The sequence below is a fragment of the Pelodiscus sinensis genome, chromosome 14 (genome assembly GCF_049634645.1).
Source record: "Pelodiscus sinensis isolate JC-2024 chromosome 14, ASM4963464v1, whole genome shotgun sequence".
Lineage (NCBI taxonomy): Eukaryota > Metazoa > Chordata > Testudines > Trionychidae > Pelodiscus > Pelodiscus sinensis.
Genome location: NC_134724.1, coordinates 43,229,195 through 43,248,474, shown reverse-complemented (window position 1 = coordinate 43,248,474; position 19,280 = coordinate 43,229,195). Strand labels below are relative to the sequence as shown.

General features: G+C 43.0%; 1 protein-coding gene across 1 annotated transcript; it reads right to left on the bottom strand.

Moving 5' to 3' along the window:
* Positions 1-4,655: 4,655 nt before the first annotated feature.
* Positions 4,656-13,701, bottom strand: GTF2A2 (general transcription factor IIA subunit 2). Its single transcript, XM_075897698.1, has 5 exons — positions 13,546-13,701; positions 11,518-11,667; positions 10,538-10,642; positions 8,016-8,142; positions 4,656-4,968 (listed from the first exon to the last, which is right to left on the bottom strand). The coding sequence occupies exons 2-5, from the start codon at positions 11,587-11,589 to the stop codon at positions 4,943-4,945; spliced, it is 330 nt and encodes a 109-aa protein (XP_075753813.1). The 5' UTR covers positions 11,590-11,667; positions 13,546-13,701; the 3' UTR covers positions 4,656-4,942.
* Between the last annotated feature and the right edge of the window lie 5,579 nt (positions 13,702-19,280).

Here is a 19,280-nt window from a genome sequence, read left to right as displayed (position 1 = left end):
AATTCATTCTGCTCATGGCAGGAAACTCTTAGAGGGAACACGTCCCCCAGCCCCTCTGCCTCCGAGTTAATGTCACACACATTGGGGTAATGCAACTGCAGGAAAGTTGCACGAGGGGAGTTTGTGTGTGTGTGTGGGGGGGGAACTAATCCTTATTGGTAGGAGGATGGTGGGAAAAGTCCTTGGGGGGGTCACATGACACCTTTTACTTCTGGTCATGTGTCCATCTTGCCAGGAGAGTATTACCTTCAGAGGTGTGGCCAATGGGAGTCAGGGGGCGTGGTTAACAGGGTCAGAGGTGTGGCTAATGGGGGTCAAAGTACATTTTAAAAAAATTCTTTGGGCCCACAGCCTAATGAAATGTCCTGCGCATGCCTATGTGGTCTGATATTATTGTTTCCCAACAATGTAGAAAGAGACGGAGCCTGTGGTCGAATATTGGTTTCTGGCTTGTTGGCACTGGTTGATATTGGAGATCGGGCAGACTCCCAACCAAGACTTCAAATTTGCTGCTTAGGGGCCTGAGAAGCTGATAAACGTGACTGAAATGGACGCTTCCTCTGGAATCTCTATCTGGGATGGTTATGGTCATAAGGTTTATGCTGGGGGCGGCTATAGAAGCTGTCCCTGTTCTTGATGTAAGGGAGGTAGTGTCTGCGACGATATGGAGGGGTGCCCATGCCTAATGTGCGGAGGGTTATTCAGGAGTCCTTACTGTTATGAAGGATCTCATCTGTATCTGCTGCAAAAAGTTTTGACTTGTCAAATGGGAGATCCTGAACGCTAGGCTGAAGCTCCTGAGGCACCCCAGCAGCATGTAGCCGGGAGGGTCTCCTCACGACTACAGATATGGCTGTGGCTCTAGCAACTGTGTCTGCCATATCAATGGTGGATAATAAGGCTGTATTTGCAAGGGTGTGGCCCTCCTGAATCACTGCCCTGAGAGTCTGGGGCTTTTGGAGTCTGGCAGGTGTTCAATCAGCTGTTAGGTCGGAGTAATTATCAAAATAAAAAAGGCCAAATAGTTTGCTATGTGAAGCTGTGATATGGCTGAAGAGTAGAGCTTTCTGTGAAACAGGTCTAGTTTCTTGTGCTCGTTATCAAAAAGCGTGCCCTTGATCTGAGGGGCTTTAGAGCATTGATTAGCTGCGTCCACGACCAGGGATTTCGGTTGTGGATGAAAGAGAAATTCTAGAGCCTTAGGGGGAACAAACTATTTGTGGTCCGCCTTTTTGCAAGTTGGTTGGATGGAAGCAGGTGTCTACCAGATGTCATCAGGCACCTCCATGATCGCCTCGTCAATTGGCAATGCTATTCACCCCTGGGCAGCTAGGTGTATGTTTTTAAAAAGGTGGTATTGCTTCTCCTGAGAGGTGGCCACCCTCTTGAAAAGCTCTTGAAATTGTTTTAAATCATTGGAGGCATAACCATTGGAATTACAGCTTCCTCTGGGCCAAGGATAAATTGTTTTCCAGAGAGTGATGAGGCACCTTCATAGCGATGTCATTCCCCTAGGATCTGACCTTCCTCCTCCTCCTCCTCAGAGTCAATTGTGGTGGGAATAGTGTGAGATGGTGAGGATGGAGCCAGTTCTAGGATGTGGCATTTATGGGGTGCCCAAGGCTCCCATGGAGCCCAACAGGAAGGGGAGGAGGCAGGTAGTGCCAGTCAGGATACCACAGTGTGTGGCATGGTCTGTAGTGATAGTACTGTCAAGATGCAGTTGTGGGGGGAGAAGAGAATTGTGAAGAGAAAATACCCCTCATGCGGTGATGGAGACCTAGCACAGCCCCTGCATAATTGAAGGGAAGGGGGCACCGGGGAAGGCTCCCTCAAAGGGGGAAGGGAGAGTAATGATACATCATTGGTCCCGTGTCAGTAAATTGGGGTTACTGGTGGTTAGGTCAGCATGGTGTGGGCGCACTGATAGCCACCCCCTTGACAGTGCCTTTGAGGCAAGAGAGCCCTGTGAGGATGATGGCCCGTCATCTGGCAGCGCCAGAGTCTTAAGAGACTGTTTGGCAGGCTACTCCTTGCTCCTTCCCAGGGCCGTGCTTATAAGCAGTTGGCAGCGGTGCCCATGTGTGGCAATGCGGTTTGGCACCGAGAGCAAGCGGGCCAGCCACACTGTTCTGGGAGTTGTGGTCACTATGCCCGTGGTGGGTGCTGGCACCACAGTCAAAGAGGTGCTTGGCACATCTCCGCTGGTCCCACGGGGGGACAGACTGCAGCAGTGGTTACATTTCTGAGGGGAGTGTGATTCACCCAGGCAGCCTATGCAGGAGCTATGCCTGTCGCAGTAGGTAGAGGCTCCTTACAGTGCTGACACTTCTTAAAAAGTGTCATGCTGAGGAGATAGCAGAAGCCCCTTTACCTGGGGCCAGGTAGCTGACAGCTATAATTAGCTCCCTGCTGTTAACAGCTGATAAACAGGAGCCTGTGAACAGTTGATATAGTCCAACCAACTGCTGTTGAGCAGGTCACCAGAGCAGGTCACCAAGCCAACCGTTAATGTTGTGACAGAGTTGGATTACCAATTAAATATACACAAAATACAGCTTCTCCTCGTGTGAGGCCATTTCCAGCCTCTACAAATGAAATGCTACATGAAATCCCATAGAACTCTTAGATGCTAACCCCAAAAGCTAGGAGTAATGTATTTGTGTAATTACATTTTACCACAGAATTCCCCTTTCATTATCAGTTAGATAGGCTATGTCTAGACTGCAGGCTCCTTTCGGAAGAAGCTTTCTGGAAGAGATTTTTCGGAAAAACTTTTCAAAAGAGAATATCCTCACAGCAGAAGTGAATAGAAAAAGGGAGCTGCTTTTTCAAAAGATAGCATCCAATCAATGTGGAGGCGCTCTCGCATTTAAGTTGTGATTACTGTGGAGGGAATGGCTTTTTCCCGGAGGCCTCTTTTTTCGAAAAAAACCCTCTCTCGTCCACAAGCCTTTTTCCTAAAGAGCTCTTCGGAAAAAAATTCTTCCTCATAGAAAGGTTTACCACTGCTGGAAAAAACCTGCGTTCTTTTGACACTGTAGAAAGAATGCAATTGCAGTGTGTCCGTGTAGTTTTTCTGGAAAAACGCCTGTTTTTCCAGAAAAATTGTGCAGTAGACATATCCATACGGTATTCTTTACTTTCTCTTCCAAAACTGTAAATACTATTGTGCACTCAATATTGTTACTAGAAAATAGTTTCCTCTTACTAGATCTCAAATTATTCAAAATTAAAGCATTCCCCCAACCACATGTGAGTGATAATTAATTCAATCTGGATAAGTGGTAAAGGAACTATTCAACATTTTCACTTATTTCTAGTAAACCAGTTACAGCACTGCCACATTCAAATCACAAATAGCATAGGTAGGTTTAAATCCAATTCAGAAAGCCAACTTATAACTGGTCTTTTTTTTTTCTTGCAGAGAAGTTCTAATTATAACTGTAACACCTAGGTAACAGAAACTATGGGATAGGTTAACTATGGATGTAAAATGTTTAACTGTCTCCAGTTACAATGGATTTAACTAAGGAGAAAGTGGGGTATTTAATATGTGCATATGAAATTATTTCATAGATGGTCCTTTTCAAAAGTGAATTACCAATCAAACTACTGCAGATGTGCAATATGTACATTTTGGTTTCTTCTTGAGCTTTCACATGACTCCACTGCATGCAGAGTAGACGACCACTTTGGCAAAGAAACCTTTTACAGTCTCAGTTTGTAACTTTAGCTAAAAAGGATGGGAATTTGCATTTGGGATAAAGTTTGCTTTCCGCTCATTTTGATTAACAGTCAACAGTAAGGCTGAGCAAGGGAAGAGTGAGGTCAAGGATGCATAGAAAAAGATAGTATATAGTTTGTGTCCAACAGATGCAAACAAAAGTCCCAACCTAAGCCCAAACTGGAGTAAAAAGTTGACATTATCAGTGAAAGCCTGCTCTTCTACCATGTTTTTGTTTGGAATTCTAGCAGAAAAGATGTGCTAGTTAGAGCTATTTAGATAATCTGTACCCTGGTGTGTTACTTCTCAACATATCTGGACAGTTTAAATCCAGGACCACCAGAACACCAAGCTTTAAAAAGTTTTACAAATTCATAGCTGACACTAACAATTTCACTAGAGAGCTGTAATGAAGTTCACTAAGTATTTAGTCATATTCGATCAGCTTGAATAAAATAAATTTGATATATTGTAAACATGCCTAAAATTTCTCATGGGATTGGACTTAGTGTGTGTTTAATCATTGACGCTAAAATTGTTTAATACACAAGTTAATGCAGGATTTGAAAAGGATGCAAAAATTGACAATGTTACAAATGGAAAGATTTTACTCCAGAAAAAAGTACAGCACAGGCCCTGGCAGTGCAAATGCATAACATTGCTAATGTGCCTCCATCCCATTAATAGCAATAATTTCTAATGGTGACAGTAGGTTAGACTCCAAGTCTATTTAGTCACTAAGCCCCAACAAGTGTCCCAGTTAGTTTCAGTTATGTGGGCCACATTCATATTACTGAACTAGAGTTGTATACCTCTATGTCCTGCTCTTCATCACTACTCCAACAGTGGTTTACCTAAGGCTTAGGGTAATTTTGTGAAGGGGACTGCTTTAACACAACACCTTTCTAATTATCACTCACTTCTCCACAAATTTTAAATAAAAGTTTATTAGAGAAATTACTTTGAACAAAAAAGGCAACAATATTTGTTTTCTCATTTAAAAAAAGTAACATTGTTTTCTTCATGCCCTATAAGGTGAACTGAAGAAATGCTACAGAAAGATATTTCTTTGCACTGCCTTTCTGCGACGCATTCTAGCATGGATTAACTCATGTCTGCATCACTTGAATAAGTTATGAATAGTCCTTTCCCATACTCTGCTCCAGAAAGTGCTGCATATTAACAGAAAATCTTGCACAAATCCCACGTTTCTATTCATTCTGCAGTATTGGAACCAGTATCTAGAAAAGAGAGAGAATGTGTATAAATAGGAGATAATTTTGCACTGTTTTAAGTAAGAGTTAACAAAAAAAAACAAAAAACCCCTAATTTTCTCTAGGTGAGTAAATGTTTCCTTGACAACAACTCAAAATAAAACAATTTAGTGTCTGCGTTTTAAGAGCTGAAGTAATATTGTCTGGGTGCAAAACTGTTTCTGTATGTATCCTCCTCCAATGGCAGAAACAGATATGGGTGTTATTTTACTTTGCTAGCTATAATAAAAACTTTGAATGCAAAAATTTGTCTCACCATAGGATTTGCTATTAAGCCTTCATTGTTTAAAATGGAATTAAGTTTGCTCTACATTAGAGCAATACAGGCAGTCCCCAAGTTACGCGGATCCGGGACCCCTCCGCCTCCCCGGCTTTGCTCCCGGTGTCCCTGGTCTGCTGGAGACGGTCCCCAGCAGACCAGGGGCACCGGGAGCAAAGCGGCAGTGGAATCCCACGCCTCTGAGGCTTTGCCAAAATATAGGCTTTGGTAGAGTCGGGATGATTATGTATTTAATATAAATTTAAGATATCATATAGACACGAGTTCTTTATGAAACTGAGACTTGAATACGCAATAAACACTGTATTCTGTAAGAGAGGCCTCTAGTTATTGCTATTTGCTACTCTTATCACTCTCTTGTTCCTAGGGCCAAGGGACAAATGACAGAGGGGTAGCCGTGTTAAGTCTGAATCTGCAAAAGCGGCTGGCCTGCATATTTATACCTGCCTCTGGAAATTTCCACTACATGCATCTGACGAAGTGGATCTTTGCCCACGAAAGCTTATGCTCCAACACTTCAGTTAGTCTATAAGGTGCCACAGGACTCCGCGCCGCTTTTAAAGGACAAATGAGTAATCTAGCCATTGCCTTCAAGACATGATAATAATGGATAGGAGAATACTTAAAGCTAACTACTTCCTGAAAAATGCTAAAATACTGTAGGTATTTGTTGGCAATTTTATGGTACTCTGGTCTTCAAATCTGGTTCTTGACACGACCCCCCCCCCTTCCCTCCTCTTCACTGGAGTCTAGCTAACCAGACATGCTCCTCTGTTTTTCCCCTCTTCCCTGACCTTTGCTTTCTCAGTTACAATTTATGTTAAGCTTTTTATCATGCCTTTGATATGTTATTTTTAGTGCAATGCAATTTCTTGTACTCAAGGCCATCATGAGGCCCAACTTTGCCCAGACAGCATATTGCTTATGAACAGGGCTTGCAGAGCTGCAGCCAGCTCTGCTCGTCAGCCACATTGTTCTGTGCTCTGTACATGCGCAGAACAATCTGCGCATGCGCAGATCGCTCCGCACCAGCTCTTCCAGGGTATAATCTACTCGCCACGGGCGAGTAGATTACACTATTTGTCGAGCCCTGCTTATGAATAAGTATGTAATCCGTGGAATGTGCGTGAGGTGTGAATGACAAATACCCAATCAAAGGCATTTTAGGATCCCCAGCAGACAAGACTCTTCAAGCAGATAAATTAACTGAAGCAGCCAGAAAACGTCATTCTCTCAGACAATATGTAGTATCACAGCAGAAACTTGGGACCAGCCCAGAGACGTAAAGCCTCCTGCAGATCCGAAGGGATCTCCCAAGGAACATCATAGTTGAGTCTCCGGGAAGCTGACGCCGGCCAGCACTCCAGCCACCACCAAAATCAAAAGTAATCTACACCGCACTTGCAGCTTGCCTCCAAACTGCCAGCATGACTGTGATGTATGTGCGCGCACGCGAGTATCACTTTACTCTTAAGAATCTGTGCCAATGAACAACCCCAAAAGCAATAGTGCTCCAGTCCACCCTTTGTCCAGGTTTGTTCCTCAACAGGTCTGAGGAAGTGCAACAGTGACAGAAGTAGAAATTATTCAGACATAGGAAGCTTTTTCTTTAACTGCTACAATAAATACAACTCAAGAAAAACAGATGGATCAAGGTGACATGCATGTCCAACATTAAAGACAAGGTACTTGTGTGGAATAATTCAACAATTGTCGAAAACCAATTAGTCTAAAAACCATCACTATAATTGGTCAAGGAGCCCTAAAGCATCAGTTCCATGCTCCAAGAATTTTAAAAGAAGTACTATAAAGGGTTTTCTGTTCTGACCCTCCTCCCCCGGCTTTTAACGTATTAAGGGAATTTTAAGCAACTAAAATCCATCAGCGATAAGCTATAAAAGATTCTTCTTATAGAAGAAACCATTTCAACAGAACATTTGAGTAAACAAGCCAGATAAGTAGAGATGGAATGTACAAGCTAATGACGTTCTATGGACAATACATACGTGGCAGTCAAATCATGGAGAGCACAAATTATAGGACTTGGTCTGTAATACTGAAGGCAAATCCTGGGGTTCCTCTGTCTCCTAGGATACTGAACTAATGTTTTACCAAAAGATTCCAACAATGCCCTTATTAGTTACTTATTGTTGCTGAACAAACAGTTCCATTTTTCATCTGTTGATCCATTAGTAGCTCCAAAAAGGTTTATATCTTTACTTAAATATCCCATGGCCATATTTTGATAACCAGAAGATTGATATTTGGAAGAAATAGGAATGGTTTCTACTGAAAAAAAAATCCTATCCTGTTTTTTTTTTTTTTTTGTTAGTTCTAAGTCTTAGTAACGAGTGACAAATGAGCCTTAGCAATGTTAATTTCTGGTAGTACTTTCACTTGTCACAAGAACATTTATGTTTGTTCATATACCACAAAAATACAACCCAAGGCAGTCTCAACTAAAATAGCTGCTTTAAATAAGACTTAAATGATTGAGTGGAGAATCACTTGTAACTTGCTCATCTGAATGTACCTAATTTCTGAGTGTGTGCAGGAACAAGGCCATGCACTCTTGTTTTAGTCTGAGTTTCACAGAATTGCAATCAGAGGTAAAAGACCGCATCAACTACTAACTGTTTAGGAATTCTGGCTGTATGAAGTGTATTTTGCAATATCATTCAAGTCTCATCTTTACCAACCTAATATGTATATCACAGTTCAGTATTATACTTACTTTTTCCATCACATGCCACAATTTTCACTTTATCCACTTTCACAAGTTCAGTTACCTCTCTAAATTCAACATCGTTCAGTACAAAAGTCCACACATTATCACAGAACCTGTATGTATTCAGAGAGCCCTTAAAAGAAAGATTAAAAAAGTTTAAAAGATCTCCAGCACAGAAACCAATGCCTAAAAAATTGCCATCTTCTTTGCAAAATAGTTATTTAATGATAAGATCTAAGTCACACAGATTTAAGTAAAGTAAACTGAAAAAGATTGTGTAGTTTGAGTGCCCCCATGTGGTAAAAATTCTCAGTTTCATGCAAAACCATATGGCTCTCTTTGAGACACCGACTTCCTGAGAAAGTTACAGAACAACAGTGATCTTCCTGAAAAGACCATCTTGGCCACAATGGAAGTAGAAAGTCTTTACAGCAATATTCCACATGAGAATGGAGTACAAGCTATCAGAAACACTAGCCCCTGATGATGACACAGCACACCTGGTGGCTGAGCTAGGTAACTTGGTCCTCACCTCACAACTATTTCCAATTTGGGGACAATTTATACCTTCAAATCAGTAGCACTGCTATGTGTGCCTGTATTGCCCCACAATGTGCAGTAGCCAGAGGGGGCAGGCAGCACTGCAGAGATGGTGCGGGGGAGGAGGAAACCTGCTTTAAATATGGCTCCACCCAGCACTGGTTCCTGCTCCCCCCCCCTTCCAGAGACAGCAATGGGGAGGGATCCCTAGCTTATGAGCTTGTAACTGCAGAAAACTGTAGAGTAGGAGTCGTGTTACAGCACTATCAAATGTTAACAGTTATCCTTGAGACATCAACTAGCTGACATAAAAGGAAAGGGCGCCGAGAGCTGTTTTTCAACTGCTGTAACTAACAGTGCAGGGGTGGAGGAGGCAAACTGAAACACCTTCCAGCTCCAAGTGGATTATATAGAGGGTTTACAGTTAGGTTCGGTGGTTCTCAGCACCTCTACTGCTGTATTTTCTAGATTGTGCTTAAACTTATTTTTCAAATGAGCTAGTGATTTTCTGAAATTTGATGCTGACCCTGCTATCCTCAGGCTGCTGAAAAGTAGAAAAAAAGGCTCCTTACTCTACAGCCTCAAAATGAGGTCATTCTTCATTATTTTCTCTTTCCCTGGCTTCTATTCTTGGTGTTCTCTCCTCTCACCAAGAATTGCTCTTGTACTTGCTTAAGCTGCTGCAACTACCTGGTTTTCTCGCAACAGAAGAGAGAAATTCTGCACTAAAATTTGCAAGAGTAACACCAGGCTATTGTGGTATTCACTGAATCACTCATGTTTAATGCACTACTTTATTTCAGCTCACTTCTGTACACTGTTGAGGGAAGTTACAAACTGCCTGCCTCCCAAATACTGAGCTCGACCAAAAAATGAAAACACCCACAATAGAAACCAAAAAGCTGTGTGTGTCATCAATAACTCAGAGCTTACAGTACAAATACCTTACCATTATAGGGAACATTAGCTAGCTGTTCAAGTCATAATTGCAAACTAAGCAAGCTAAGCAAGAAGGGATGCAGGAAACAGAATGGTTGAGCATTACTCCTTGACGTTAATGAAAGCATAAAATTTTAGTCACGAGTCCCACCATATATTTTTCCCTAGCCATTTTTGGCTCTGACTGCAGTTTTACACTAATGATTTAGGAAGCATCCCTTAATTTTTAGGGCATACTGAATATCAGCATCAAATGTTAGGCAGAAAATTCTGCATTTAAACTTTTATTTTTCTTTCATGTAGAGCTGGCAGGATTTTACTTCTCTCCCTTTTCCATCCCCATCAACATTCTGGCTGCTGTATTTCATGAAGATTTCATGGCAGAATTGTCACATCTACAGGAAACTCAAGAAGCCTGCAGGCAGGTAGGCAACCTATTATAATCACATAACCAAGCAGCAATTTCTCTCAATATGTTACCGATAGCACATGCTACACAAAAGTATTTTTTAGAAAAAAATTTAATCCTTAAAAAGGCTTGTTTCTAGCCATCCATCATCATCCTCCTCCTCCTCCTTCATACCCACTGGCATATAGAGCAGCAGCAAAGATCCTCCACTGTCTGCCTGTCTCTGGCCAGCCTCTCAATAGTGCCCCAAGTGTAATTCACGCTCATCATTTCTACTTCAACAGTCTGGCGCCATGCTGTCTTGGGTCGTCCTCGTTTCCACTTCCCTTCAGGGGTCCAGTATACAGCAATCTGTGTGATGGAGCTTCCATCTTTCCTGAGCATGTGCCCAATCCATCTCCAGCATCTTTTCATAATGATGGTAGTCATGTCATCTTGTTTACACCGCACAAGCAGGTCGTGATTTGAAAATATTCTTGGCCAAAAAATACAGAGGATCCTCTGAAGACTTCTGGTGTGAAAAGACGACAAAGTCTCCATCCATAGCAAACAGAAATAACAAGCCTTAAAGTTTTCAAAGCAGTCTCTAAATATTGATGGAGAGTACTAGTCTGTGAACTTTAGTATTTAGTGAACTTACCCTGAAATTGACTCTGTTCCTGACCCGCTGTGCCAATGCTGAATTTATAGCCTTGTCAAACTGAAGTAGCACTTGAAGAGCAAGCTGAGGGGTGATCTGCTGAGACTATGGTTTAAAAAAAACAAAAACAAATCAAAACCCACAAAATTTGACTGACTTCATAGCAGATTAAAAAAATGCATAGAAATGGATTCGAAGAGCAAAGCTTTCAGGAACCAAATTTCAAGATGCAGACTAGTTTTACCAGTGGCTTTACTGGAAATACATACTTATGACTTTATATTTAATGAGAAAAATGGAGTGAAGTGAATTTGGTTAGTTTTGGCAAGTTTGTGGGAAAGATGTGACCAACATGCAGAGAAACAGCATTTCCCAGAAAACATACAAAAATTCGCATTTTAATTATCTTTGCATCTAGTTTCACCTCAGCAAAAGTGTGTCAGTTCACTCTGGACCCAGGACCTCTTGATTAAGCCAAACCTGACAGAGACAATGCCAGCCTGCAGCACATTTTGCAGCTATACGGCAAAGTTCATTGCAACGAATGCTGAAATTGTTTGAAGCTCTTCATCCCAGCTAGGTTTTACATACATTATATGAAATTCATTAACAAAGGTTTCTTTAAGTTTGTTATTTGTAGAGCTTTGTGTTCAAAGATAGCATAGATGGTTTTCCTTAGTAAATATTTACTAGGGATGACTGGAATAGCAATATCAAATAAGTAGTTTCACACTACAAGTCAGACTTTCATTTACTAGGATTCCCAAAAGTTGGTCACTTGATCTGCATAAGATGCTTTTCTTCAATCCAAGAAACAAGTTTCCTTTCATATTTCCATTGAAGGCTAAACAGCAATTTTAATTTTAACTTCATGACAGTAATCAACTATAAAGAAATTAGTAAGATACGTACTTGTACTGTCTATAGTGAGCAGTTAGCAAAGGTAATAAACTCACTGCTCAGTCATACTTCACACTGACCTGTATAAGCTCATCTAGGCTTTCTTGAAGGCTGTTCCCCAATGTGGTGTTTCTATACAATTGATATGCCATGGTTTACAAAGACAAGATGTATGACTGATCATCCACAGCTATGAAACAGCCAATAGTTTTCACACTTTCATTGAAGACCTAAAAAAATTCAATATGAATTACTGAGCTATGCAAAGCAATTCTGAACATAAAACCACCTCAAAAGCTGCATAGGAAAAGATGATCCGACAATTAATACCAAGCAGAAAGTCTTTGATGTCAAATTGGATATAGCTTAATTCAAATTGGATATAACAAGAATACTTGTTATAAATTGTCCAATCTGTAATACAAAATTTGAAAGACAATATGACTGAGTATACAAACACAAAACGCAATGCCTTTCTTTCACAATGTCTTGCAATATTATTATATCTTATTTTGGATAATCAGCTAATTATATTTCACCAGTTCCTTTACACACATTTTTTCCCAACATCCATTTACATGATCATACAATTCCCACAACCACCTTGAAATTTTCAACAGTCTCAATATGACTTATTGCATATAACATGTTTTGAGCACCTTGCCTCATTGATGATTATCTGCTCAGCTTTGAAATCATTATTAATTACCAACGAAGGATATGAAAATGCTATAATTTAAAGGATCATAAATTACTTTATTTGCTTAATGTTGGACTTAATTATGAGTATTTTTATATAGAAGACTATTCAAAAAATTATTTTTTAGAACCTGTGAACAGCAGACAGACTGAAATCCAATACTCGCTATAATAGAGTACTGCTGTGGACCAGAATCATCAGAGGAAAACTAAGCATCCTAATGACCCATGCCAACCAAAACAATCAAAATTCTTCCTAACAGCATAGTTAACTGGAGGTTTCTGACCTTCCCTAATAAAGAGCTAACAGCATTAATGTAAGCCACAAAGGTAAGGAAAACTTGCTACAACCTTAACAGATCAGGTTTGTTTTGTTTGTTTCATTAGGTAAATCTCAGTCGCTAGCCCACAGGGGGGCATTCCATAGGGCTGTGTCTAGACTGCAGGGTTTTTTCGAAAAAACTTCACCTGTGTCTCAACTACAGCTGCGTTCTTTCCAAATTAAATCGAAAGAACGTGGCTTTTCTTTCGACGGCTGCACTTCTCATTTCACGAGGAATAACGCCTTTTTTCGAAAGTGCTCTTTCGAAAAAAGGCGCTATGTCATGCAAACGGTGCTTTTTCGAAAGAGAGCATCCAGACTGCCTGGGTGCCTTCTTTTGAAAAAGCTGCTTGCTTTTCGAAAGTACTGGTTGCAGTCTAGATGCTGTTTTCCAAAAGAGGCTTGCAGTCTAGACGTAGCCTAGGAGAAAAGAGCAAATCTGGCAAAAGGTTGTTTGGGTGTCCAAGGCGCATGCCTACTTCTTCACAAGCATCTCTCCATGTACATGTTGTGTTAGTCTTTAAAGCGCTGGCCACTTGGTTGTTTTTAAAGTTTTTCCTGTTACAGACTAACGGGCCTGCCCCTCGGAAGCCTTTGCTCACGGGGGCCTAGAAAGGCCTTGAGAGTCAGCTAAAGCAGCCCCTGCCACGAGGCAGAACCGAGGGAGCCCAGACCCCCCTGGAACGTGTTTGTCCAACCGATTTTTAAAAACGGCTACAAGGGGGATTCCAGCCTCCCTGGAGACTCGCGTGTCTCTGAGCCGGCACCATCCCCCTTCCCATTCGGCTGCGCTCCCCGTTGCTCCGGACGAGCCCGCTGCTTCCTCCCGACTTGCAGCGGACCCCCCCCCCCCCCCCGCCCTCTCAAGACCCGACGAGCCAGGGTTTTGCCCCCCCACATTTTCCGAGCCGCTGCTGGTTTCCCTTGCGCAGCCCCGGGCCGCCCAGCCCGGCCACATCCCTGCGGAGGCGCCGTGCCCAGCCCGGGCCCCCCCGCCCCGGAACAGGCGCCAGCAAAGAGCAGCGCGCGCCCGCGACCCCGGCAAGGTCCATGGCACAGGCCCTCCCCCCCGGGCGGCGGGACGCACCTGCCGAGGGCAAAGCTCGCCCGGGGCGGCCTCTCCCGCGCTAACCGTCCGGAACCGTTGAAGCGAAACTCCCCCCCCTTCGCCCCCGGAAGCAGAGAGGGGAGAGAACCGGAACCGGAACCTTCGGAAAAAGCGCCCCTTGTGGGCGGCGCCGTTGGGGTAGAGCGGCGGTTGCGCATGCGCGGGGCTGGCTGCGAGCCCTAGGGGGTGGCACTTGGCTGCCCCCACCTGGTTTACGGTCTTCCTAGGGCTCCGGGTTAGGAGCCGCTTCCAAGGACGCCCGGGGAGGGGGGAGGGTGGCTCCGTTCCACGCTCCGCCCCTCTCGGCGCTGAGAGGCGGGATTGCTGAGGGCAGGAACTTACGCTGCGCCCAGGCGCGAGTCGGGCGGGGCTCGCGCGCTCCCCGCGGCGCGGCAGGACCCAGAGTGACCCCGTAGCTCAGGGGAGTCCAAACTTTTTTCAAAGAGGGCCAGATTTGATGAAGTGAACATGCGTGAGGGCCGGCCATTGTGCCTGACATTCTTTGAACCATTAACATTAAATGCAAATTAACTATTTTATGCAAAGGTTATTGCAAACAGCATACTTTCCATTTCGTCACATGGATGACCAATCTAAACAGGTGTTCAATCACTCTGCCTTTCATATCTGAAGGCCAGATGAAAAAAAAATCCAGGAAGCTGAACTATATGTCAGGAACATTGTAAAGTACATGACATATTATTGGTAATAAAGGTCGTCTGTCAACTTTTAAGTTCAAAAAATATGAACAGGAACATAACACCAAGTATACATGTTGTGTCCAAATATATTTATAACTGATTTAGACCAACTGACATTAACTGAGATTTTACAATGTATTCATCTCAATACATATGGATTCGTTGGGGGCCATAAAAGATAGATATTGCCAAATTACCTGTGGGGCCGTATTAAACCGGAACACGGGCCACAATTGGCCCGCGGGCCGGACTTTGGACATGCCTGCCGTAGCTGGAAGCTGGTACAAGCTCCCACATTCCAAAGCAAACTTCTAGCTCCTGCTACCATCCATCTCCCTGTCTTGTTAGTCTATAAAGTGCTACTGGACCATGTGTTGTTGTTTAAGTTTATCCTGTACACACTAACTCGGCTACCCCCTGAAGCTTATACCTTGAAGTAACTCCAGCAAGTATTTTTCAACTTACTGTAAAAGTAGCTTATTTTCCTTATCGATGAAGTGCGCAATTATCACTCTACATTTTATTTGTATTTCACACTGTTTGAGTGCGCAAAACATTAAAGTGTATTCAAAGGAAAGGGTGGCCTGCTTTAGGCTTTCCAAATTAAAAGCATTCTTCTGTTTTAGCTAGCAAACATTGTAGTGAGATCACTGCCCCACCCACCTTGCTCCCTCTGAGCAGGGAACGCTAACCCCCCACTGCAAGCTGGGAGCAAGCAGTCCAGGCTCACTGCTGCAGCTCTGCATCTTCAGTGTAGTAAGAAGAAAAGGTTACTTATCTTTTAACTGTTGTTCTTCGAGATGTGTTACTCATGTCCATTCCGGTTAGGTGCATATATACTCTTGCTGGCCCTCCACCCCCTCAGTTCCTTCTTGCCGGATACTTCCGGACACGGGGAGGTGGGTGGGATGTGGAATGGACATGAGCAACACAGCTTGAAGAATAACAGTTACAAAGTAACCTTTTCTTCAAGTGCTTGCTTATGTCCATTCCAGTTAGGTGACTCCCAAGGTTTCTTCAGGAGGTGGGGTTGGCGACCTAAACTGTAATAGACTGCAACGCAGCCCTGCCTACTGCTGCATCATCCCTAGCCTGTTGGGCAATAGTGTAGTGAGTCTAAACATGTGACTGCAGGACCAAGTAGCTGCTCTACAGAGGTAAGTGATAGGGACCTGTGCTACAAACGTTGAGGGGCCATGCGCCTTTGTGGAGTGAGTCATGAACAGTGGTGGCTCCCATCCCACCTCCTTGTAATAGGCTCCAATATAGGCAGTTATCCACTTGGACAAGCACTGAGCTGACACAGGAAGACCCCTCGTTCTCTCAGCTATGGAAATGAAGAGTTGTGGTGACCTCCTAACCTCTTTTGTCCTATCAATGTAAAATGCTAGGGCTCTCCTTATGTCCAAGGAGTGTAGAGATCGTTCTCTCGGTGTTGCATGTGGTTTGGGGAAGATGACAAGGAGATAGATATCCTGCAACATGTGAAAATTGACACTACCTTGGGTAGGAACAACGGATGAGGTCTAAGCCTAATCTTGTCCTTGAAAAACACTGTATATAGGGGCTGAGGTGAGGGCCCTAAGTTCTGATACCCTTCTGGCCAACACGAGGGCCATGAAGACCAACCTTCCATGAGAGGTGTTTCAGGGAGCAGGTGGCTATGATTTCAAAAGGAGGGCTCATAAGCCCCATAAGGACCAAATTAAGATCCACGTTGGCAGTGGCTGTCTTACATGTGGGTAAAGCCTGTCTATACCCTTGAGGAATCATTTAACCAATACGTTTACAAACACGGACCTACCCCCTTCACCGGGGTGGAAGGCTGCTACAGCAGCTAGGTGGACCCGTAAGGATGAAGTTGATAACCCCTCCTGACCAAGGTGGAGGAGATAGTCCAAAATGAGGGGGATACGTGTCTTGAGAGGGTTAACCCCAGCCATGTTCACACACGGGAAGAAACGTTTCCATTTGGCTTCATAAGCCGCTGTGGTTGAAGATTTCCTGCTCTCCCCCAGGACCCTCCTAACTTCCTTTGAGCAAAGTTTTTCCTAGCCCGCTAACCACAGAGGTTCCAGGCTGCCACCTGGAGGAATGGAAGGTTTCGGTGGCACAACCTCCCCTCCCCCAGATCTTGTGTGATCAGGTCCAGGACTGGCGGTAGTACAGGGGCTCCTCCACTACCACAACCAAGAGCGTGGTGTACCAATGCTGGCATGGTCATCCCGGGGCTATTAGGAAGACCGCTGCCGTCCACTTCCTGATCAGCAGAAGTACCTTGTGCAGAACGGGGAAGGGCGGAAACGCATACCGAAGGTGCCTGGGCCAATAAGAACATAAGAATGGCCATACTGGATCAGACCAAAGGTCCATCCAGTCCAGTACCCTGTCTGCTGACAGTGGCCAATGCCAGGTATCCCAGAGGGAGTGAATCGAACAGGTAATGATCAAGCCATCTCTCTCCTGCCATCCATCTGCACCCTCTGACAAACAGAGGCTAGGGACATCATTCTTTACCCCTACTGGCAAATAGCCATTAATGGACTTAACCTCCATTAATTTATCTAGTTCTCTTTTAAACCCTGTTATAATTCTAGCCTTCACAACGTCCTCAGGCAAGGAGTTCCACCGATTGATTATGCGCTGTGTGAAGAACTTCCTTTTGTTTTAAACCTGCTACCCATTATTTTCATTTGGTGGGCCTTAGTTCTTATATTATGGGAACAAGTAAATAGCTTTTCCTTATTCACTTTCTCCACACCCCTCGTGATTTTATATACCTATCATATCCCCCTCTTAGTCTCTTTTCCAAGCTGAAACGTCCCAGTCTCTGTAATCTCTCTTCACATGGGACCCATTCCAAACCCCTAATCATTTTTGTTGCCCTTCTCTGAACCTTTTCTAATGCCAGAATATCTTTTTTGAGATGAGGAGACCACATCTGTCTGCATATTCAAGATGTGGGTGTCCCATGGATTTATATATTCTTCATCTTATTCTCTATCCCTTTTTAAATGATACCTAATCTCCTGTTTGCTTTTTTGACTGCCGCTGCACACTGCGTGGATGTCTTCAGAGAACTATCCACGATGACTTCAAGATCTCTTTCCTGATTAGTTGTAGCTAAATTAGCCCCATCATATTATATGTATAGTTGGGGTTATTTTTCCCAATGTGCATTACTTTACATTTATCCACATTAAATTTCATTTACCATTTTGTTGCCCAATCACTTACTTTTGTGAGATCTTTTTGAAGTTCTTCACAGTCTGCTTTGGTCTTACCTACCTGGAGCAGTTTAGTATCATCCTCAAACTTTGCCAGCTCACTCTTTACCCCTTTCTCCAGATCATTTATGAATAAGTTGAATAGGATTGGTCCTAGGACTGACCCTTGGGGAACACCACTAGTTACCCCTCTCCATTCGGAAAATTTGCAATTTATTCCTACCCTTTGTTTCCTGTGTTTTAACCAGTTCTCAGTCCATGAAAGGATCTTCCCTCTTATCCCATGACAACTTAATTTATGTAAGAGCCTTTGGTGAGGGACCTTGTCAAAGGCTCTCTCGAAATCTAAGTACACTACATCTACGAGCCCCCTTGTCCACATGTTTGTTGACCCCTTCAAAGAACTCCAGTAGATTAGTAAGACATGATTTCCCTTTACAGAAACCATGTTGACTTTTGCCCAACAAATTATGTTCTTCTACGTATCTGACAATTTTATTCTTTACTATTGTTTCAACTAATTTGCCCGATACTGACGTTAGACTTACCGGTCTATAATTGCCGGGATCGCCTCTAGAGCCCTTTTTAAATATTGGCATTACATTAGCTATCTTCCAGTCATTGGGAACAGAAGCTGATTTAAAGGATAGGTTACAAACCATAGTTAATAGTTCTGCAATTTCACATTAGAGTTCTTTCAGAACTCTTAGGTGAATGTCATCTGGTCCCGGTGACTTGTTACTGTTAAGTTTAATCAATTAATTCCAGAACTTGCTCTAATGACACTTCAATCTGTGACAAGTCATCAGATTTGTCACCTACAAAGGATGGTTCAGGTTTGGAAATCTCCCTAACATCCTCAGCTGTGAAGACTGAAGCAAAGAATTCATTTAGTTTCTCCACAAAGACTTTATCGTCTTTAAGTGCTCCTTTTGTATCTCGATCGTCCAGGAGCTCCACAAGTTGTTTAGCAGGCTTCCTGCTTCTGATGTATTTAAAAAACATTGTTATTACTTTTTGAGTTTTTGGCTAGCTGTTCTTCAAACTCCTTTTTGGCTTTTCTTATTACATTTTGACACTTAATTTGGCAGTGTTTAATGCTTCTTTCTATTTACCTCACTAGGATTTGACTTCCACTTTTTAAAAGATGCCTTTTTATCTCTCACTGCTTCTTTTACATGGTTAAGCCAAGCCACAGGGGCTCTTTTTTAGTTCTTCTACTATCTTTTTTTTAATTTGGGGTATATATTTAAGTTGGGCCTCTATTATGGTGTCTTTGAAAAATTGTTCAAGTAGCTTGCAGGGATTTTACTTTAGTCACTGTACCTTTTAATTTGTTTAACCTCCTCATTTTTGCATAGTTCCCCTTTTTGAAATTAAATGCCAGTGTTGGGCTGCTGAGGTATTCTTCTCACCAGAGGAATGTTAAATGTTATTATATTATGGTCACGATTTCCAAGCGGTCCTCTTATATTTACCTCTTGGACCAGATCCTGTGTGCCACTCAGGACTAAATCGAGAATTGCCTCTCTCCTTGTGGGTTCCTGTACCAGCTGCTCCAAGAAGCAGTCGTTTAAGGTATCAAGAAATGTTGTATCTATCTCGTCCTGAGGTTACTTGTACCCAGTCAATATGGGGATAGTTGAAATCCCCATTATTGAGTTCTTTATTTTGATAGCCTCTCTAATCTCTCTTAGCATTTCATAGTCACTGTTAGTGTCCTGGTCAGGTAGTCGATAATAGATCCCTACTGTTATATTCTTATTAGAGCAGGGAATTACTATCC